The following is an 18,219-nucleotide window of genomic DNA, read 5'->3' on the forward strand; positions in this document are numbered from 1 at the left end:
ACGTGCAAAATGACTGCAAATAAATACAAAACAACCACAAAGTCACCACAAAACAATTAAAAGAGACGTAAAAAAACGACCACAAAGGACACAAATCGACCACAAGAGGTAAGATATGTCTTTATTTGTTGTCGTCTAAACTTAACCTGCTGATACGTTAAACGTTAAACCGTAGAAGTTTTCTTTGGGATTTACTGAATAAAAACATGAATCAAACTTCACATCCATCCACGGTCGGCGGTTTATAACCCCACAGATTACACAGCAGGATTAGCTCACAGCTAATCTGCACGTATCAAACGCACTTTAATCCAAACTGCTGCCAGAGTGGAAATAATCCCGTCTGAGGTGATTTAATCCAGACATAATCCGTGGGTCATTAACACCCTTTACTCCACCTCTGAGGACCAACTGGAGCCATCACAGTGGTGCATCTTCACTGTCACTCAGTGTGGTGGTAGGACCAGTAGCTTAGCGTTAGCTCATGTTAGCAAATGTAGCTATATGTGTTTGTGTAAAGCCTCTTTCACACTGAACCGGGATTTAAACAAACTCAAGGGGAAATTCTGTCCACCCCAGGGTCTTTTTCTGCACTTACACTCCTCAAATACTCCACGGAGACTTAACGGAGAAATCCAGAAGAGACGCTAACAGCCGGACGTGGCTAACCGGGATTAGCTCACACCAACGTGAGCAGCATGTACGACGGTCTGTGTCGGCTGCCTACGCTTTGTTACACTTGTGACACAAGTACCAGAATCACTGTTCGACAGATTACTTTCCCATTTTGCAGTTTTCACAGTTATGGAACAGGACGTCCATCAGAAGAGAGGTTCATGCTGCCGAGAGCGAGAGAACAGGTGTAATAAACAATAAACAAACAATAACAATGATCCAAAGAACAGGTGTGTACAGAGCTGTGGATGCCTCGAACTCTCTACCAGCTCATATCGCTCATGAAAGTAACAACAAAAGTTTACAGTTTTTGTGCTAAGCTAGGCTAACCAAGTCATTAGGAGAGAGCCTAGCTAGCTGTTTACTTCTGCTTCTAGGCTGTATGCTAAGCTAGGTGACTTAAGTCTGTTAAAGACAGCCAAGCTAGCTGTTTACTCCTGCTACTTCCAGGTTTTTTATGCTAAAGTAGGCTGACCACATCCCAGTTTTTATGCTAAACCAGGCTAACCAAGTCATTAGGAGGGAACCCAGCTAGCTGGTTCCTCCTGCTTCAATTTGTATGTAAAGTAGGCTAACCACATCCTAGTTGTAATGCTAAGCTAGGTTAACTAAGTAGATTAAAGAGAGCCAAGCTAGCTGATTCCTCCTGCTTCCAGTTTTTATGCTAAGCTAGGTTAACTAAATAGGTTAAAGAGAGCCAAGCTAGCTGCTTCATCCTGCTTCCATTTTTATGCTAAAGTAGGCTAACCAGATCCTAGTTTTTATGCTAAGCTAGGTTAACTCAGAAAGCCAAGTTTCCTCCTTTTTCCGGTTTTTAAGCTAAGCTAGGCTAGCTTCATACTTTGGAGAGAACCAAACCAGCTGTTTCTTCCTGCTTCCACTTTTTTATGCTCAGGCATGAGATTGGTATCAACGCTTTCTCCTCTTTCTAAAGCAAATTAGTGAATTAGGGTAAATCAGGGTCAGAGCAGCTAATACTCCAATAAATAATCCCAATGTTGTGTGTGTGTGTGTTTCCTCTTAAAGGTTTGAACTGTGACATAAAGAGTACGAACAAGACAAGATGTGAGTGTAGAGGAAAAGATAAACAGGTGTGTTTATGGTCTGTGTGTTCCCCTGTAGGTGATAGAAAGGAGGGATTACCTCTTTGTGCCCTCTGAACCTGTGCATTCCTCCTCTCTACAGGCATCTATAGGAACAGCCCTGCAGCCCCGACACACGGGGGAAAATGCCTCAGTCAGCGGTTTCCTTTGATAGTAAAATGCTTACAGGCACGCCAGAGGGGCCGGCGGCGCTTCCAGGCTATGCGATGACCCGGTGGCTTTGGCACGGGCCAACTGTGATGACGAGGGGCTTTCCTTTGTGCTGCGAGCCTCCACGTTTGGCCTTTGCCAGAGTATAAAAGCTCGGGTCGGCCGTTGAAGGCACCAGCACGAGCCAGCCTCCCACACACGGCACTGCAAGCTAAACTCACGCAGGTAAGGACACACAGACACAGACATGCACACCAGAGCATCCATCACAGTACAGGGTACGGGGGGGGGACAACCACACATCCAGAGCCGGGGCCCACTCCCTGCCCACCACACCCAGGCAAACCCCCCTCAGCCTGGGGCCCAAAGCGAAGTCCGGGGCCCAAATGAGCCTCCCACATAAACAGCAGCCTTGTGTTTTAATCCCATAAACGCACCCACCGCCCCCCGTGACCACGTCCATCAACCTCCTCCTGCACTCTCAACACCCTGTCGCCCTCATCTCGTCTTCTGTTCACCCCCGGTCTCGTCCTCCTGTCTCTCCCACCCAGACTCTCCTGAAGCCCCTCACCATGTCTCAGACCGCCAAGTCCGCCTCCAGCCAGGGCACCGACGCCAAGGACAAGGGCGCCCCAGCTCCAGCTGCCTCCAGCAAGGCCACCAAGACCGGAGAGCCCGGCATGGGATCCTACAGAGTGAGTCCGAGCAGAACATGCTTTTCTAAAGTTGGTTTATTTAAAGGGACAGTTCATGAAATAACATAGAAACCACGCAGATAGTTCTGGTTTCATTTGGAGTGAATTTGGTTAAAGTAGCGACAGTTATGAGTTGTTTTTCATGCAGGTTATCGCTTTGATCCGTTTCCTTTTATTCAGATAAAATAATGAAGGTAGAGGGAAGTTTAAAGTAAAAGTACAGCAGCAACAACACTGCTGCAGTAAAGGTGCTGCAGGAAGTACAGAAGTGGATCTGTGTTTTAAAATTAAAGAGCTGTTTAATTTCTAGCACTGAAAAAATGTATCTGAGTGTTTTAACTCTGAATTTAACTCTTTATTTTTCAATGTTCATGAATTAGAGGTTAAATATTTCAACGTTAAGATACAACGTATAAAATGCAGTGTTCAAAACTCAAACAGCCCAAATTCAGCTGCAAAATTCAGTTCAACTCAGAGTCAGATCCATATTTTCACTGCATTAATACTTTTAATTTGAAAATCCGAGGACACAGATTCACTTAAGTGTCATTTAAGAGTGCCGTTTTTATTGGTGCATTAACAAACATGCAGCGTTTAAACCCACTTCATATACTGCAACAATAACACCACAGGAATATTTGACATTCTGTGTTTTTTTATGTGAATTAAATCATAAAAAGGTAAAAGTCAAATACAGGAAGTGGCGTAAAAACACTTTCAGACTCTTCTCGAGTCCTGGAGAGTTGAGTTCATGCGATTCAGCCTCTTATCCGGGGTCGGGTCTCAGGCGCAGCAGCTCCAGCAGGGGACCCCAAACTTCCCTTTCCCGGGCCACATTAACCAGCTCTAACTGGGGGATCCTGAGGCGTTCCCAGGCCAGTGTGGAGATCTAATCTCTCCACCTGGTCCTGGGTCTTCCCCGAGGCCTCCTCCCAGCTGGACGTGCCTGGAACACCTCCCTAGGGAGGCGCCCAGGGTTCATCCTTACCAGATGATCCTGAACCACCTCAACTGCTGTTGTGTAACTCGTGGCGTCTCTTCTCTTCTGTGCAGATCATGTTGTTCGACCAGGAGAACTTCCAGGGCCGCATGATCGAGGTCCAGAACGAGTGTATGAACGTGTCTGAGCGCGGCATGGATAGAGTGCGTAGTATCATTGTGGAGTGCGGCCCGTAAGTGGACACACACAGAGTCTGCACCGTACACCCACCTGTGCTCGTGTCGCTGTCACCTCTCCTCTAATCCTCCTCTCCTGTCCTCTCCCACCCCCTGTGCCCCCCCTGTGCCCGGCGGACCCCCTTCTCCAGCTTTGTTGCCTTTGAGCAGACTAACTTCCGTGGGGAGATGTTCATCCTGGAGAAGGGAGAGTATCCTCGCTGGGATACCTGGAGCAACTCCTACCGCAGCGACTGCCTCATGTCCCTCAGGCCCATCCGCATGGTACAGTGAAACCAGACTGTGTTTATTATCTTAAATATACCGTGTGTATATCAGAGCTGCAGCGTGATTAAAGAAACTCCCCGTTATGAAGTTGATAAAGACGACCTCTTGACCCCCCCCCCTACAGGACAGCCTGGAGCACAAGATCTGCCTGTATGAGCTCTCCGACTTCAAGGGCAACAAGATGGAGATCCAGGAGGACGACGTGCCCACCCTCTGGGCGCACGGCTTCTGTGACAGAGTGGGCAGCGTGAGGGTCCCCGGAGGAGCGTGAGTACAAGTGCAACGAACCAATGAACTCAGAATAGGATGGAGTGTTTTTAAGCGGCGTGATAATGGGACTGAAGTGGAGGCTCTGTGCTGCAGATATTGTTTTGGACGCAGCTTCAGGGGACGCTCCGGGCCCCCGCAGTGACACTACAAAGTAGTTGTTCATGGAGAGTAGGATGGCGTGTCATCACAAGGCTTTAAGCGAACTGCGTGCTGTTCTATTTGTTGACAAATGTGTATTTTAGACCGGATTTTCTCTTCACATTTAATGACTCTCACAGTGAAATACAGAGTTCCCTGTCATATGTTCTCCAAATGGGATCGAACACATTATTCCAAAAGATGTTCTGTGTTTGGATGATAGTGGTGGTGTTCAGCCACCTAGACGACTCCTAAAAGCCCCTGAATGTCCACTTAGACATCCTCAGTGACCCCTAGAACATCCTAAAGACCCCTAGAACATCTTAAAGACCCCTAGAACCTCCTCAAAGACCTTAAGAACTGTATCAGTTACCACTGGAAACCCCTCACAATCCCCTGGAACCTTCTCAATGACCATTGCAGCTTCCCAATTACAACAGACACACTTAAAGGACTAGTCTTCAAGGGTCTCCTTAATGACTACTAGAACTTCCTCCTTTAGAACCGCCTGATTTGGCACCAAACACCCCAGGTTTTCTCAAACCTCCTGAATGAACACAAGATCCTAATGAGTGACCCCTCGAATATAAGTCTTGAGCATTCCTAGGAACATCTTAATTGGCAACTAGAACCATGTTAGGGACCCCTAGGACCTCATAAATGGCGACTACACCACATGACTTTCTTGAAGGACCTCTAGAACTTCTCAATGACCACTAGAAGCATATTAGGGACCAATAGAACCTCATGAATGACAACTAGAACCTCTTAAAAAGACACCTAGAACCTCCTCAATGATGACTACACTTGGACTTCTTAAACCTTCTGAAGGGCCACTTGAACCTCACTGATAACCTCTCGAACCACTTTACGGACCACTGGATCCTCCTCAATGGCCACTAGAACTACTTCAGGGATCTCTAGAACCCTACTAATGACAAATACAACCTCTTACAATACCCCTAGAGCATCATTAATGATGGATACACTATTTGGACTTCTTAAACCTTCTGAAGGACCACTAGAACCTCCTTGCTGACCTCTAGAACCACTTTAAGGATCTCTAAAACCTTCTTAATGACAACTAGAACCACTTAAAAGACCACTAGAATGATGACTACACCACTTGGACTTCTTAAACCTTCTGAAGGACCACTAGAACCTCCTTGATAACCTCTAAAACCACTTTAAGGATCTCTAGAACCCTACTAATGACAACTAGATCCTCTTACAATACCCCTAGAACCTCCTCAACGATGACTATACCACTTGGACTTCTTAAACATTCTGAAGGACCACTAGAACCTCCTTGATGACCTCTAGAATCACTTTAGGGACCACTAGAACCTCCTCAATGGCCACTAGTACCACTTTAGGGATCTCTAGGACCTTCTTAATGACAACTAGAACCATTTAAAAGACCACTAGAATGATGACTACACCACTTGGACTTCTTAAACCTTCTGAAGGACCACTTGAACCTCCTTGATAGCCTCTAGAGCCACTTAAGGGATCTCTAGAACCTTCTTAATGACACCTAGAATCATTTAAAAGACCCCTAGAACCTCCTCAATGATGACTTCACCACTTGGACTTCTTAAACCTTCTGAAGGACCACTAGAACCTCCTTGATAACCTCTAGAATCACTTTAGGGACCACTAGATCCTCCTCAATGGCCACTAGGACCACTTTAGGGACCACAAGATCCTCCTCAACTGCCACTAGAACTACTTTAGGGATCTCTTAAACCTTCTTAATGACAACTAGAACCACTTAAAAGACCACTAGAATGATGACTACAACACTTGGACTTCTTAAACCTTCTGAAGGACCACTTGAACCTCCTTGATAACCTCTAGAGCCACTTTAAGGATCTCTAGAACCCTACTAATGACAACTAGAACCTCTTACAATACCCCTCAAACCTCCTTAATGATGGATACACTACTTGGACTTCTTAAACCTTCTGAAGGACCACTAAAACCTCCTTGATGACCTCTAGAACCACTTTATGGACCACTAGATCCTCCTCAGTGGCCACTAGGACCACTTTAGGGATCTCTATAACCTTCTTAATGACAACTAGAACCATTTAAAAGACCCAAAGAACCTCCTTAATGATGACTATACCACTTGGACTTCTTAAACCCTCTGAAGGACCACTAGAACCTCCTTGATGACCTCTAGAACCACTTTAGGGACCACAAGATCCTCCTCAACTGCCACTAGAACCACTTTAAGGATCTCTAGAACCTTCTTAATGACAACTAGAACCTCCTTAAGGACTTCTAGTCTCCTCAGAAATCCTAAAGTGTTAAAGGGATTGCGTAATCACATGATAATATTTAAAGGGACAGCACCCATGTCCGATACCAACACAACACAACAAACAGCAGAGTAAAGTCCGTATAAACTGTTGGCGTTGACCCTCCACCCTCTCCATGTGTTCCTCAGGTTTGTGGGTTACCAGTACCCTGGATACAGAGGCTACCAGTACCTGTTCGAGTGCGGTGACTACAGACACTACAACGATTTCTGCGCCTTCCAGCCCCAGATCCAGTCCATGCGTCGCATCAGGGACATGCAGTTCCACCAGAGAGGCTGCTTCAACCTCACCTCCGCCAGCAAGTGAATGACACCCACTGGCCGTCTGGTGCTGTCGTAGCCATGCAGCCCTCTCAGCTTTTTATTTCTCCAAACACCCCCCCCCCCCCCCCCTTTTCTCCAACCTTTCCTAAATCTCCACCATCATCGCTCCATCCCAAAGGAAAGACAGGATGAGAGCAAAGACACGGGACAACATCCACTGACTTTTTATGGTGCTAAAAAAATAAACATGTTGTGAAAAACCTGAAACTTCCCTGAATAATCTTTATTATTTCTGCTTTAATGTTTGGAGAACGTTAAGAGTCAAAGAGTCAAAGGGTTAAAGTCTTCTTACATTTTCTTTAGTATAAGAACATTAATGTTGTACCGTATTCTTTTGAACCTAAAATAACGACAAAGAATCCTCTTTTTTGTTATTTTAACTGTATTTTTGTGTAAAGTTACTAAAACAAACCAGATTATAAGCATCAACACTTTCTTAAAGTACAATTAGAACCTTCCCAATGACAACAGAACCTCTTAAAGGACCTTTAGGACCTCCTAAAGAGATATTAGAACTTCCTCAATGACAACTAGAACCATGTTAGGGATCACTAGCACCTCATAAATGACGGCTACGCCACATGGACTTCTTGAACCTTTTGAAGGACCAATAGAACTTGTTAATGACCACTAGAACCACATTAGGGACCAATAGAACCTCCTCGCTGACCACCTAGAACCTCTTCAATGATGACTACATTACATGGACTTCTTAAACCCTCTGAAGGACCACTAGATCCTCCTTGATAACACCTGGAATCACTTTAGGGACCACTAGAACCTCCTCAATGATGACTACATAACATGGACTTCTAGAACCTTCTGAAGGACTACCAGAACGTGTCAGTGACCACTAGAACCACTAGAACTTCTTTGATGGCCACAATAACTACTTTAGGGATCACTAGAACCTCATAAATGACAACTAGAACCTCATAAATGACGATGACAGCCCTTGGTCATCTTAAACCTTCTGAAGGACTACCAGAACTTGTCAATGACCACTAGAACTACTTTAGGGATCACTAAAACCTCATAATAGACAACTAGGACCTCTTAAAAAGACCCCTAGAACCTCCTCAATGATGACGACATTACATGGACTTCTAGAACCTTCTGAAGGGCCACCAATACTTGTCAATGACCTCTAGGACCACTTTAGGGATCACTAGAACCACTAGAACTTCCTCGCTGACCACTATAACTACTTTGGGGATCACAAGAACCTTATAAATGACAACTAGAACCTCTTAAAAAGACCCCTAGAACCTCCTCAATGATGACAAAACCACATGGACTTCTTAAACCTTCTGAAGGACCACTAGAACATGTCAATGACCACTAGAACCACTAGAACTTCCTCGCTGGCCACTATAACTTCTTTAGGGATCACAAGTACCTCATAAATGATGACGACACCACGTGGACTTCTAGAACCTTTTGAAGGACCAACAGAACCACCTTAAAAACCGCTATAACCACTGTAGGGATCTCTAGAACCTTCTTAATGTCAACTAGAACCTCCTTGATAACATCTAAAATGACAAAGAACCTCTTTTTTGCTATTTTAACCGTATTTTTGTGCACGGTTACTAAAAACACACAAGGTTAAAAGCATCATATGAGATGTGATCAATAAATTATGATAAAATATTCCTTTATTAGTCCTACAAAGAGGAAATTTCCTTATTACAGCAGAAAAGTAGAAGAAGATTAATTAAGAAAAATTAATTTTAGAAAAATATGAACAATATAAACACAGGGAAATGTAAAATATAGGAATAACAGGAACAACATATACAATATTGCTGACATTACACACATAAGCATTATGCATAGGGACGCTGCGCTCGTTTACATTCAGTAGAAATAAAATAAAATAGAAATAAATCAAACATAAAGAGGCAGATTCAGTTAATAATATAATATAGTTTTATAAACAGTTTTCAAAAAGTAGTCCAATCATTCATTTAGGTAAAAATACCAAAGGTAAAATGTGAAAATGCTCCAGTTCCAGACAGAGACAGGAGGTGGCGCAGTGACACAAACATGAGGCGGATCTTCAACAGTCGCTGTTTGAGGCTTAAACACTGAAATGTTCCTTTAGGGAAGTTTGTCCCGTTTGTTTCCTCTCGTCAACAGAAGTCGATGTTTTTGTCGCAAATATTCAAATTAAAGACAAACACAAACACTGAGTCTATAATAATAATAATAATAATAATAATATTAATGCTTTTTTAATTATAAAATCATCAGGATGTTGTTCAAAAAGGATGATTTATTATTATGATGTCCTAATTTGGGATTTTATATAAATTATTATTTAATATGAAATGTATTTATACCAAAATATTACAACTTTTTCCAAAAAAATATTAAGATTATTTCCTTAAAATGTTACTTTTCTTCGAATATTTCAACTTTTTACACAAAATATTTAAACTTTTTACACAAAAATATCAAGATTATTCCCTTAAAAATATTACAACTTGTAAAATATGAAATATATTTATACCGCTGATAAATAACAAGATTGTTTAAGGAAATGTAATTTAATTTCTCTGTATGAATCTATGTATTGTTTTATTTTATTGTGTATTAAAGTCCTCTCTCTTCCTAAATGTGTTATGTTATGATTTAAGATTGTAATGTTCATTAAAAGCAGTAATGTCTGCCTTATATATACTTTATTTTTACTATATTTGTTTAAATATGCAAATAAAGTGTTTTAAAAACTAAAGAACAGCGAATTCATAACAGTAGCCAAAGTTCCGACAGCCCATGAAGGCAGCAGCCGCCTTCAGGCTCCTCAGTTAAACTCTGCAGCTGAAGCTGAGAGGAAGGAGCCAACATGGCGGCGCTGCTCACAGCAAGGAAAGGTGAGAAAAACACAATAATAACAATAATAAATATTATTATGATTATTTAAGTCGGTTAGCATACGTTAGCATTAGCTGCGCGCGGACACCTGTTATCACTGAAAACACCGTAGAGAAGCTAGTTAGCTCCGCGGCTAACTCAGGTTAGCCGGCTAACTCCGGTTAAACAGCAACAACAGGCTCGTTTCCGTCTCTGACAGTGACGTCAGGTTGTTTTTAAGTAGTTTAACGTTTGTTGTTGTTTGTTTGGGGAAGTTTGAAGCCGCCGGACTGAGACTACGGTGACCGGGAGAAGCTAACCTTTCACCTACACCCGTTAGCTAACAGGGCTAACAGCTGCTGCGTTCAGGGACACGACACAACAAACTGAGTTAGCTAACAGTGCTAACAGCTGCTGCGTTCAGGGACACGACACAACAAACTGAGTTAGCTAACAGTGCTAACAGCTGCTGCGTTCAGGGACACGACACAACAAACTGAGTTAGCTAACAGGGCTAACAGCTGCTGCGTTCAGGGACACGACACAACAAATACAAACAACACGACCGGCAGCAGATTAACAGTGAGATATATTTATTTTTTATTTATTCATTTATTTCAGACTTGTCATCCAAAGATGGAGAAAAAAAACCACATTGAAACTTAAAAAAAAGAAAGAAAAATTAACAATTTACACATATTGGACGGATGGAAGGAAGCAACACTTATACATTTCCAACCCCTCACCCAGCACCACCCAACCCAAAATAACATGTTATAACAATACAATATATTGTAGTGACACAAACAGACAGACAGACAGACAGACAGACAGACAGACAGGCCCAAACTTGTTCTGCTTCTACACCCCCTCTTCCCTCCAGGACATTTAGGCAACAGAGCAAATGCCAGACAGGCAATTAGACAGATAGACAGGCATCTATACAGACAGGTGTTAAGACAGACAGACAGACCCTCAGACTGAGAGACAGGCAGGCATCTATACAGACAGGTGTTAAGACAGACAGACAGACCCTCAGACTGAGAGACAGACAGGCATCTATACAGACAGGTGTTAAGACAGACAGACAGACCCTCAGACTGAGAGACAGGTGTTAAGACAGACAGACAGACCCTCAGACTGAGAGACAGGCATCTATAGAGACAGGTGTTAAGACAGACAGACAGACCCTCGGACTGAGAGACAGGCATCTATAGAGACAGGTGTCAAGACAGACAGACAGACAGACCCTCAGACTGAGAGACAGGCATCTATAGAGACAGGTGTTAAGACAGACAGACAGACCCTCAGACTGAGAGACAGGTGTTAAGACAGACAGACAGACCCTCAGACTGAAAGACAGACAGGCATCTATACAGACAGGTGTTTAGACAGACAGACAGACCCTCAGACTGAGAGACAGGCAGGCATCTATACAGACAGGTGTTAAGACAGACAGACAGACCCTCAGACTGAGAGACAGGCATCTATACAGACAGGTGTTTAGACAGACAGACAGACCCTCAGACTGAGAGACAGGCAGGCATCTATACAGACAGGTGTTTAGACAGACAGACAGACCCTCAGACGGAGAGACAGGCAGGCATCTATACAGACAGGTGTTTAGACAGACAGACAGACCCTCAGACTGAGAGACAGGCAGGCATCTATACAGACAGGTGTTAAGACAGACAGACAGACAGACCCTCAGACTGAGAGACAGGCATCTATAGAGACAGGTGTTAAGACAGACAGACAGACCCTCAGACTGAGAGACAGGCAGGCATCTATACAGACAGGTGTTAAGACAGACAGACAGACCCTCAGACTGAGAGACAGGCAGGCATCTATACAGACAGGTGTTAAGACAGACAGACCCTCAGACTGAGAGACAGGCATCTATACAGACAGGTGTTAAGACAGACAGACAGACCCTCAGACTGAGAGACAGGTGTTAAGACAGACAGACAGACCCTCAGACTGAGAGACAGGCATCTATAGAGACAGGTGTTAAGACAGACAGACAGACCCTCAGACTGAGAGACAGGTGTTAAGACAGACAGACAGACCCTCAGACTGAGAGACAGGTGTTAAGACAGACAGACAGACCCTCAGACTGAGAGACAGGTGTTAAGACAGACAGACAGACCCTCAGACTGAGAGACAGGCAGGCATCTATACAGACAGGTGTTAAGACAGACAGACAGACAGACAGACCCTCAGACTGAGAGACAGGCATCTATAGAGACAGGTGTTAAGACAGACAGACAGACCCTCAGACTGAGATACAGGTGTTAAGCCAGACAGGTGTTTAGAAAGACAGACAGACCCTCAGACTGAGAGACAGGTGTTAAGACAGACAGACAGACCCTCAGACTGAGAGACAGGCATCTATAGAGACAGGTGTTAAGACAGACAGACCCTTAGACTGAGATACAGGTGTTAAGACAGACAGACAGACCCTCAGACTGAGAGACAGGCATCTATAGAGACAGGTGTTAAGACAGACAGACAGACCCTCAGACTGAGAGACAGGTGTTAAGACAGACAGACAGACCCTCAGACTGAGAGACAGGTGTTAAGACAGACAGACAGACCCTCAGACTGAGAGACAGGCATATATAGAGACAAGTGTTAAGACAGACAGACAGACCCTCAGACTGAGAGACAGGTGTTAAGACAGACAGACAGACAGACCCTCAGACTGAGAGACAGGCATCTATACAGACAGGTGTTAAGACAGACAGACAGACCCTCAGACTGAGAGACAGGTGTTAAGACAGACAGACAGACCCTCAGACTGAGAGACAGGTGTTAAGACAGACAGACCCTCAGACTGAGAGACAGGTGTTAAGACAGACAGACAGACCCTCAGACTGAGAGACAGGCATCTATAGAGACAAGTGTTAAGACAGACAGACAGACCCTCAGACTGAGAGACAGGCATCTATACAGACAGGTGTTAAGACAGACAGACAGACCCTCAGACTGAGAGACAGGTGTTAAGACAGACAGACAGACCCTCAGACTGAGAGACAGGCATCTATACAGACAGGTGTTAAGACAGACAGACAGACCCTCAGACTGAGAGACAGGTGTTAAGACAGACAGACAGACCCTCAGACTGAGAGACAGGCATCTATACAGACAGGTGTTAAGACAGACAGACAGACCCTCAGACTGAGAGACAGGTGTTAAGACAGACAGACAGACCCTCAGACTGAGAGACAGGTGTTAAGACAGACAGACCCTCAGACTGAGAGACAGGTGTTAAGACAGACAGACAGACCCTCAGACTGAGAGACAGGCATCTATAGAGACAAGTGTTAAGACAGACAGACAGACCCTCAGACTGAGAGACAGGCATCTATACAGACAGGTGTTAAGACAGACAGACAGACCCTCAGACTGAGAGACAGGTGTTAAGACAGACAGACAGACCCTCAGACTGAGAGACAGGCATCTATACAGACAGGTGTTAAGACAGACAGACAGACCCTCAGACTGAGAGACAGGTGTTAAGACAGACAGACAGACCCTCAGACTGAGAGACAGGCATCTATACAGACAGGTGTTAAGACAGACAGACAGACCCTCAGACTGAGAGACAGACAGGTGTTTAGACAGACGGAGACGGACAGGTAGGCATATAACATACATATCGACTTTTTCCCCCAAATATTTTTCTCAAAATAATGCCACCTTTTTTTTTTTTAATCTCTGTCACAATAATCCGACTTTATTTCCTTTAATTATTTTGACTTTTTCCTCAAAATCTTCCAAATTAAAAGAATAAAACGGACAAAAAAAAATGGCCGCCAGGGAAATAAAGTATCCAGACGCTGAGTGTGAGTGACCGTGCTGACCAAACGCGCTGACTGTCGTTTTAACCTGTTGTTGTTTATTTAACGGCGTTGGCTCCGCCCCTCAGCTCTGGGCGCGTCGGTGTTGGCTCCGCCCCTCAGCTCTGGGCGCGTGTCGTATTAACCTGTTGTTGTTGTTGTTGTTTATTTAACGGTGTTGGCTCCGCCCCTCAGCTCTGGGCGCGTGTCGTATTAACCTGTTGTTGTTTATTTAACGGTGTTGGCTCCGCCCCTCAGCTCTGGGCGCGTGTCGTATTAACCTGTTGTTGTTTATTTAACGGTGTTGGCTCCGCCCCTCAGCTCTGGGCGCGTCGGTGTTGGCTCCGCCCCTCAGCTCTGGGCGCGTGTCGTATTAACCTGTTGTTGTTTATTTAACGGTGTTGGCTCCGCCCCTCAGCTCTGGGCGCGTGTCGTATTAACCTGTTGTTGTTTATTTAACGGTGTTGGCTCCGCCCCTCAGCTCTGGGCGCGTGTCGTATTAACCTGTTGTTGTTTATTTAACGGTGTTGGCTCCGCCCCTCAGCTCTGGGCGCGTCGGTGTTGGCTCCGCCCCTCAGCTCTGGGCGCGTGTCGTATTAACCTGTTGTTGTTGTTGTTGTTTATTTAACGGTGTTGGCTCCGCCCCTCAGCTCTGGGCGCGTGTCGTATTAACCTGTTGTTGTTTATTTAACGGTGTTGGCTCCGCCCCTCAGCTCTGGGCGCGTGTCGTATTAACCTGTTGTTGTTTATTTAACGGTGTTGGCTCCGCCCCTCAGCTCTGGGCGCGTCGGTGTTGGCTCCGCCCCTCAGCTCTGGGCGCGTGTCGTATTAACCTGTTGTTGTTTATTTAACGGTGTTGGCTCCGCCCCTCAGCTCTGCGCGTGTCGTATTAACCTGTTGTTGTTTATTTAACGGTGTTGGCTCCGCCCCTCAGCTCTGGGCGCGTGTCGTATTAACCTGTTGTTGTTTATTTAACGGTGTTGGCTCCGCCCCTCAGCTCTGGGCGCGTCGGTGTTGGCTCCGCCCCTCAGCTCTGGGCGCGTCGGTGTTGGCTCCGCCCCTCAGCTCTGGGCGCGTCGGTGTTGGCTCCGCCCCTCAGCTCTGGGCGCGTGTCGTATTAACCTGTTGTTGTTTATTTAACGGTGTTGGCTCCGCCCCTCAGCTCTGGGCGCGTGTCGTATTAACCTGTTGTTTATTTAACGGTGTTGGCTCCGCCCCTCAGCTCTGGGCGCGTGTCGTATTAACCTGTTGTTGTTTATTTAACGGTGTTGGCTCCGCCCCTCAGCTCTGGGCGCGTGTCGTATTAACCTGTTGTTTATTTAACGTGTTGGCTCCGCCCCTCAGCTCTGGGCGCGTGTCGTATTAACCTGTTGTTGTTGTTGTTTATCTAACGGTGTTGGCTCCGCCCCTCAGCTCTGGGCGCGTGCCTCGCCGCCGGTCGGAGTCTCTCTCAGCTGGCCGAGTTGCCGGAGACGCATCAGCTGCTCAGACAAACCTGCAGAGACTTCGCCGACAGAGAGCTGACGCCCATCGCTGGGAAGCTCGACAAGGAGCACAGTTATCCTGCTAAACAGGTACACACACACATACACACACACACACACACACACACACACACACACACACACACACACACACACACACACACACACACACACACACACACACACACACACAGAGACAGACACACAGAGACAGACAGACAGACAGAGAGAGACACACGCACGCACGCACATACATACGCACACACACAGAGACACGCACACACGCACACAGAGAAACAGACACACAAACACACAAACACACACACACACACACACACACACACACACACACACACACACACACACACACACACACACACACACACACACACACACACACACACACACTGAGGCACACACACCGGACACATACATACACACAGACACACACACAGAGACACGCACGCACAGAGACACCGACACAGGCACACACACACACACACACACACACATTGAGGCACACACAGACACAGAAACACAGAGAGAGAGATACACGCACACACACTCAGACACACACGCGCACACTCATACTCACACACTCTCAGACTGCTCTGAAGCTTAAACACAGTCCCTGAGGTCTAAGGTGTTGATCTGCAGATCCAGGACTTGGGGGCGATGGGGGTCATGGCCATCGAGGTCCCGGAGGAGCTGGGCGGAGCCGGCATGGACTACCTGGCCTACAGTCTGGCCATGGAGGAGATCAGCCGCGGCTGCGCCAGCACGGGGGTCGTGGTGTCCGTGAACAACGTGAGTGTGTAAATATGAGTGTGTGTGTGTGTCTGTCTCTGTCTGTGTGTGTGTGTCTCTGTGTGTCTGTGTGTGTGTGTGTGTCTCTGTGTGTGTGTGTGTGTGTGTGTGTCTCTGTGTGTGTGTGTGTCTCTCTGTGTGTGTGTCTGTGTGTGTGTGTGTGTGTGCTGATTCACCTCCTGTGCTCTCAGTCCCTCTACATCGGACCGATCCTGAAGAACGGGACAGACGCACAAAAGCAGAAGTGGATCACGCCGTTCACCACCGGAGAGAAGGTCGGCTGCTTCGCCCTCAGCGAGCCGGGTAAACGCCGCATCTGTAGTTGTTTTGTGTCTCTTTGTGGTTGTTTTGTGTCTCTTTGTAGTTGTTTTGTGTCTCTTTGTAGTTGTTTTGTGTCTCTTTGTGGTTGTTTTGTGTCTCTTTGTAGTTGTTTTTTGTCTCTTTGTAGTTGTTTTGCGTCTCTTTGTAGTTGTTTTTTGTCTCTTTGTAGTTGATTTTTGTCTCTTTGTTGTTGTTTTGTGTCTCTTTGTGGTTGTTTTGTGTATCTGTGGTTGTTTTGTGTCTCTTTGTAGTTGTTTTGTGTCTCTTTGTAGTTGTTTTGTGTCTCTTTGTAGTTGTTTGTGTCTCTTTGTGGTTGTTTTGTGTCTCTTTGTGGTTGTTTTGTGTCTCTTTGTAGTTGTTCTGTGTCTCTTCGTTGTTGTTCTGTGTCTCTTTGCAGTCGTTGTGTGTCTCTTTGTTGTTGTTTTGTGTCTCTTTGTGGTTGTTTTGTGTCTCTTTGTAGTTGTTTTGTGTCTCTTTGTAGTTGTTTTGTGTCTCTTTGTAGTTGTTTTGTGTCTCTTTGTAGTTGTTTTGTGTCTCTTTGTAGTTGTTCTGTGTCTCTTCGTTGTTGTTCTGTGTCTCTTTGTGGTTGTTTTGCGTCTCTTTGTAGTTGTTTTGTGTCTCTTTGTAGTTGTTTTGTGTCTCTTTGTGGTTGTTTTGTGTCTGACGACTGACGACGCAGACTCCAAACACTGTGCGCTGAACGTTGCTGATTTAATCTGCGTTGTTTTAATCCATAAACTAAAACCTGTTTCCTCTCCGTGTGACCTCCAGGTAACGGCAGCGACGCAGGAGCCGCCTCCACGGTGGCTCGTCAGGACGGAGACGAGTGGGTTCTGAACGGGACCAAAGCCTGGATCACCAACAGCTGGGACGCCTCCGCCACCGTCGTGTTCGCCACCACGGACAAGAAGCTCAAACACAAGGCACGACGCAGCGCCCGACACTCACACACACACAGAGACGACTGTTCTGTTGATCCTCGCTCACCTTTGTGCTTTGTTTCCTTTATTTCCTCAAACCCGCCCGTCGTCTTCCACGCCTGCAGGGGATCAGCGCCTTCCTCGTGCCCATGCCTCACCCGGGGCTTTCCCTGGGGAAGAAGGAGGACAAGCTTGGCATCAGAGCGTCGTCCACCGCCAACGTCATCCTGGAGGACTGCAGGATACCGCTGGACAACATGCTGGGGCCGCGTGGGGCCGGATTCAAGATCGCCATGGTACTTTCTAAGCAGTTAGGTCGCACGCACACTGTGCCTCCGTACCGTGCCCAAACAGGTTTCACTGGTAAAGCCTAGTGCGTTTGACCAGTGTGAGTGCAACCGTACCGCGTCTAGGAGCGGCACGCTTGCCGTCCACGGCCCGTTTGGGAGAGGTGGGCTTTAGTAAAGCACGTTTGCACGTGTACGAGCACGAGCGTGCGCACGTGTACGAGCAGGAGGCCTACGGTGGTTCTGAGGTCATTTCCTGTGCGCCTGTTGGGACGTAGAAAAAAGAAGGAGGGACCATGCGCGGACATTTCAAACAATGGCGGTGAAAGGTTCACGTTGGTGTGATGCGGAGGTAGAGTGTTTACTGCAGATTTGGTCGATGAAAAGATTCAAAAACAGTCGACAAGACGCACAAAAACTCCGAGGTCTACGGAAAGATCTGGAAACAAAGCCACGCATCGCCATGACGTCATCAATGCGTGTGACGTGTTACGGCGTGATGACGTATAGGCAGCAAGAAGCATTCTCCGAGGCCCAGGTAGTGTGAGTACAAACGGGCCTGGAGGGGGGGACAA

At 46.1% G+C, this 18,219-nt stretch overlaps 2 protein-coding genes across 3 annotated transcripts in view; both read left to right on the forward strand.

Moving 5' to 3' along the window:
* Positions 1–2,482: 2,482 nt before the first annotated feature.
* Positions 2,483–7,107, forward strand: crybb1 (crystallin, beta B1; the record flags this gene model as incomplete). The annotated part of the gene is made up of 5 exons (XM_083930170.1): positions 2,483–2,623; positions 3,677–3,795; positions 3,931–4,063; positions 4,191–4,333; positions 6,930–7,107. Exons 1-5 carry the CDS (start codon positions 2,501–2,503, stop codon positions 7,105–7,107), a joined length of 696 nt encoding a protein of 231 aa, XP_083786296.1. The 5' UTR covers positions 2,483–2,500.
* Positions 7,108–9,948: 2,841 nt separating this feature from the next.
* Positions 9,949–18,219, forward strand: part of acads (acyl-CoA dehydrogenase short chain) — a 358,028-nt gene continuing 349,757 nt past the window's right edge. For both annotated transcript variants that reach the window (XR_014593549.1, XM_083929682.1), the window contains exons 1-6: positions 9,949–10,003; positions 15,239–15,399; positions 15,967–16,116; positions 16,308–16,419; positions 17,209–17,360; positions 17,483–17,653. Coding sequence is in view for 1 of the 2 variants with exons in the window: in XM_083929682.1 (XP_083785808.1) it covers positions 9,976–10,003; positions 15,239–15,399; positions 15,967–16,116; positions 16,308–16,419; positions 17,209–17,360; positions 17,483–17,653 (774 nt within the window). In the remaining variant the exon portion in view is untranslated. The remainder of the gene's footprint in view (positions 10,004–15,238; positions 15,400–15,966; positions 16,117–16,307; positions 16,420–17,208; positions 17,361–17,482; positions 17,654–18,219) is intronic.

Source organism: Echiichthys vipera (genome assembly GCF_963691815.1).
Source record: "Echiichthys vipera genome assembly, chromosome: 16".
NCBI classification, from domain to species: Eukaryota; Metazoa; Chordata; class Actinopteri; order Perciformes; family Trachinidae; genus Echiichthys; species Echiichthys vipera.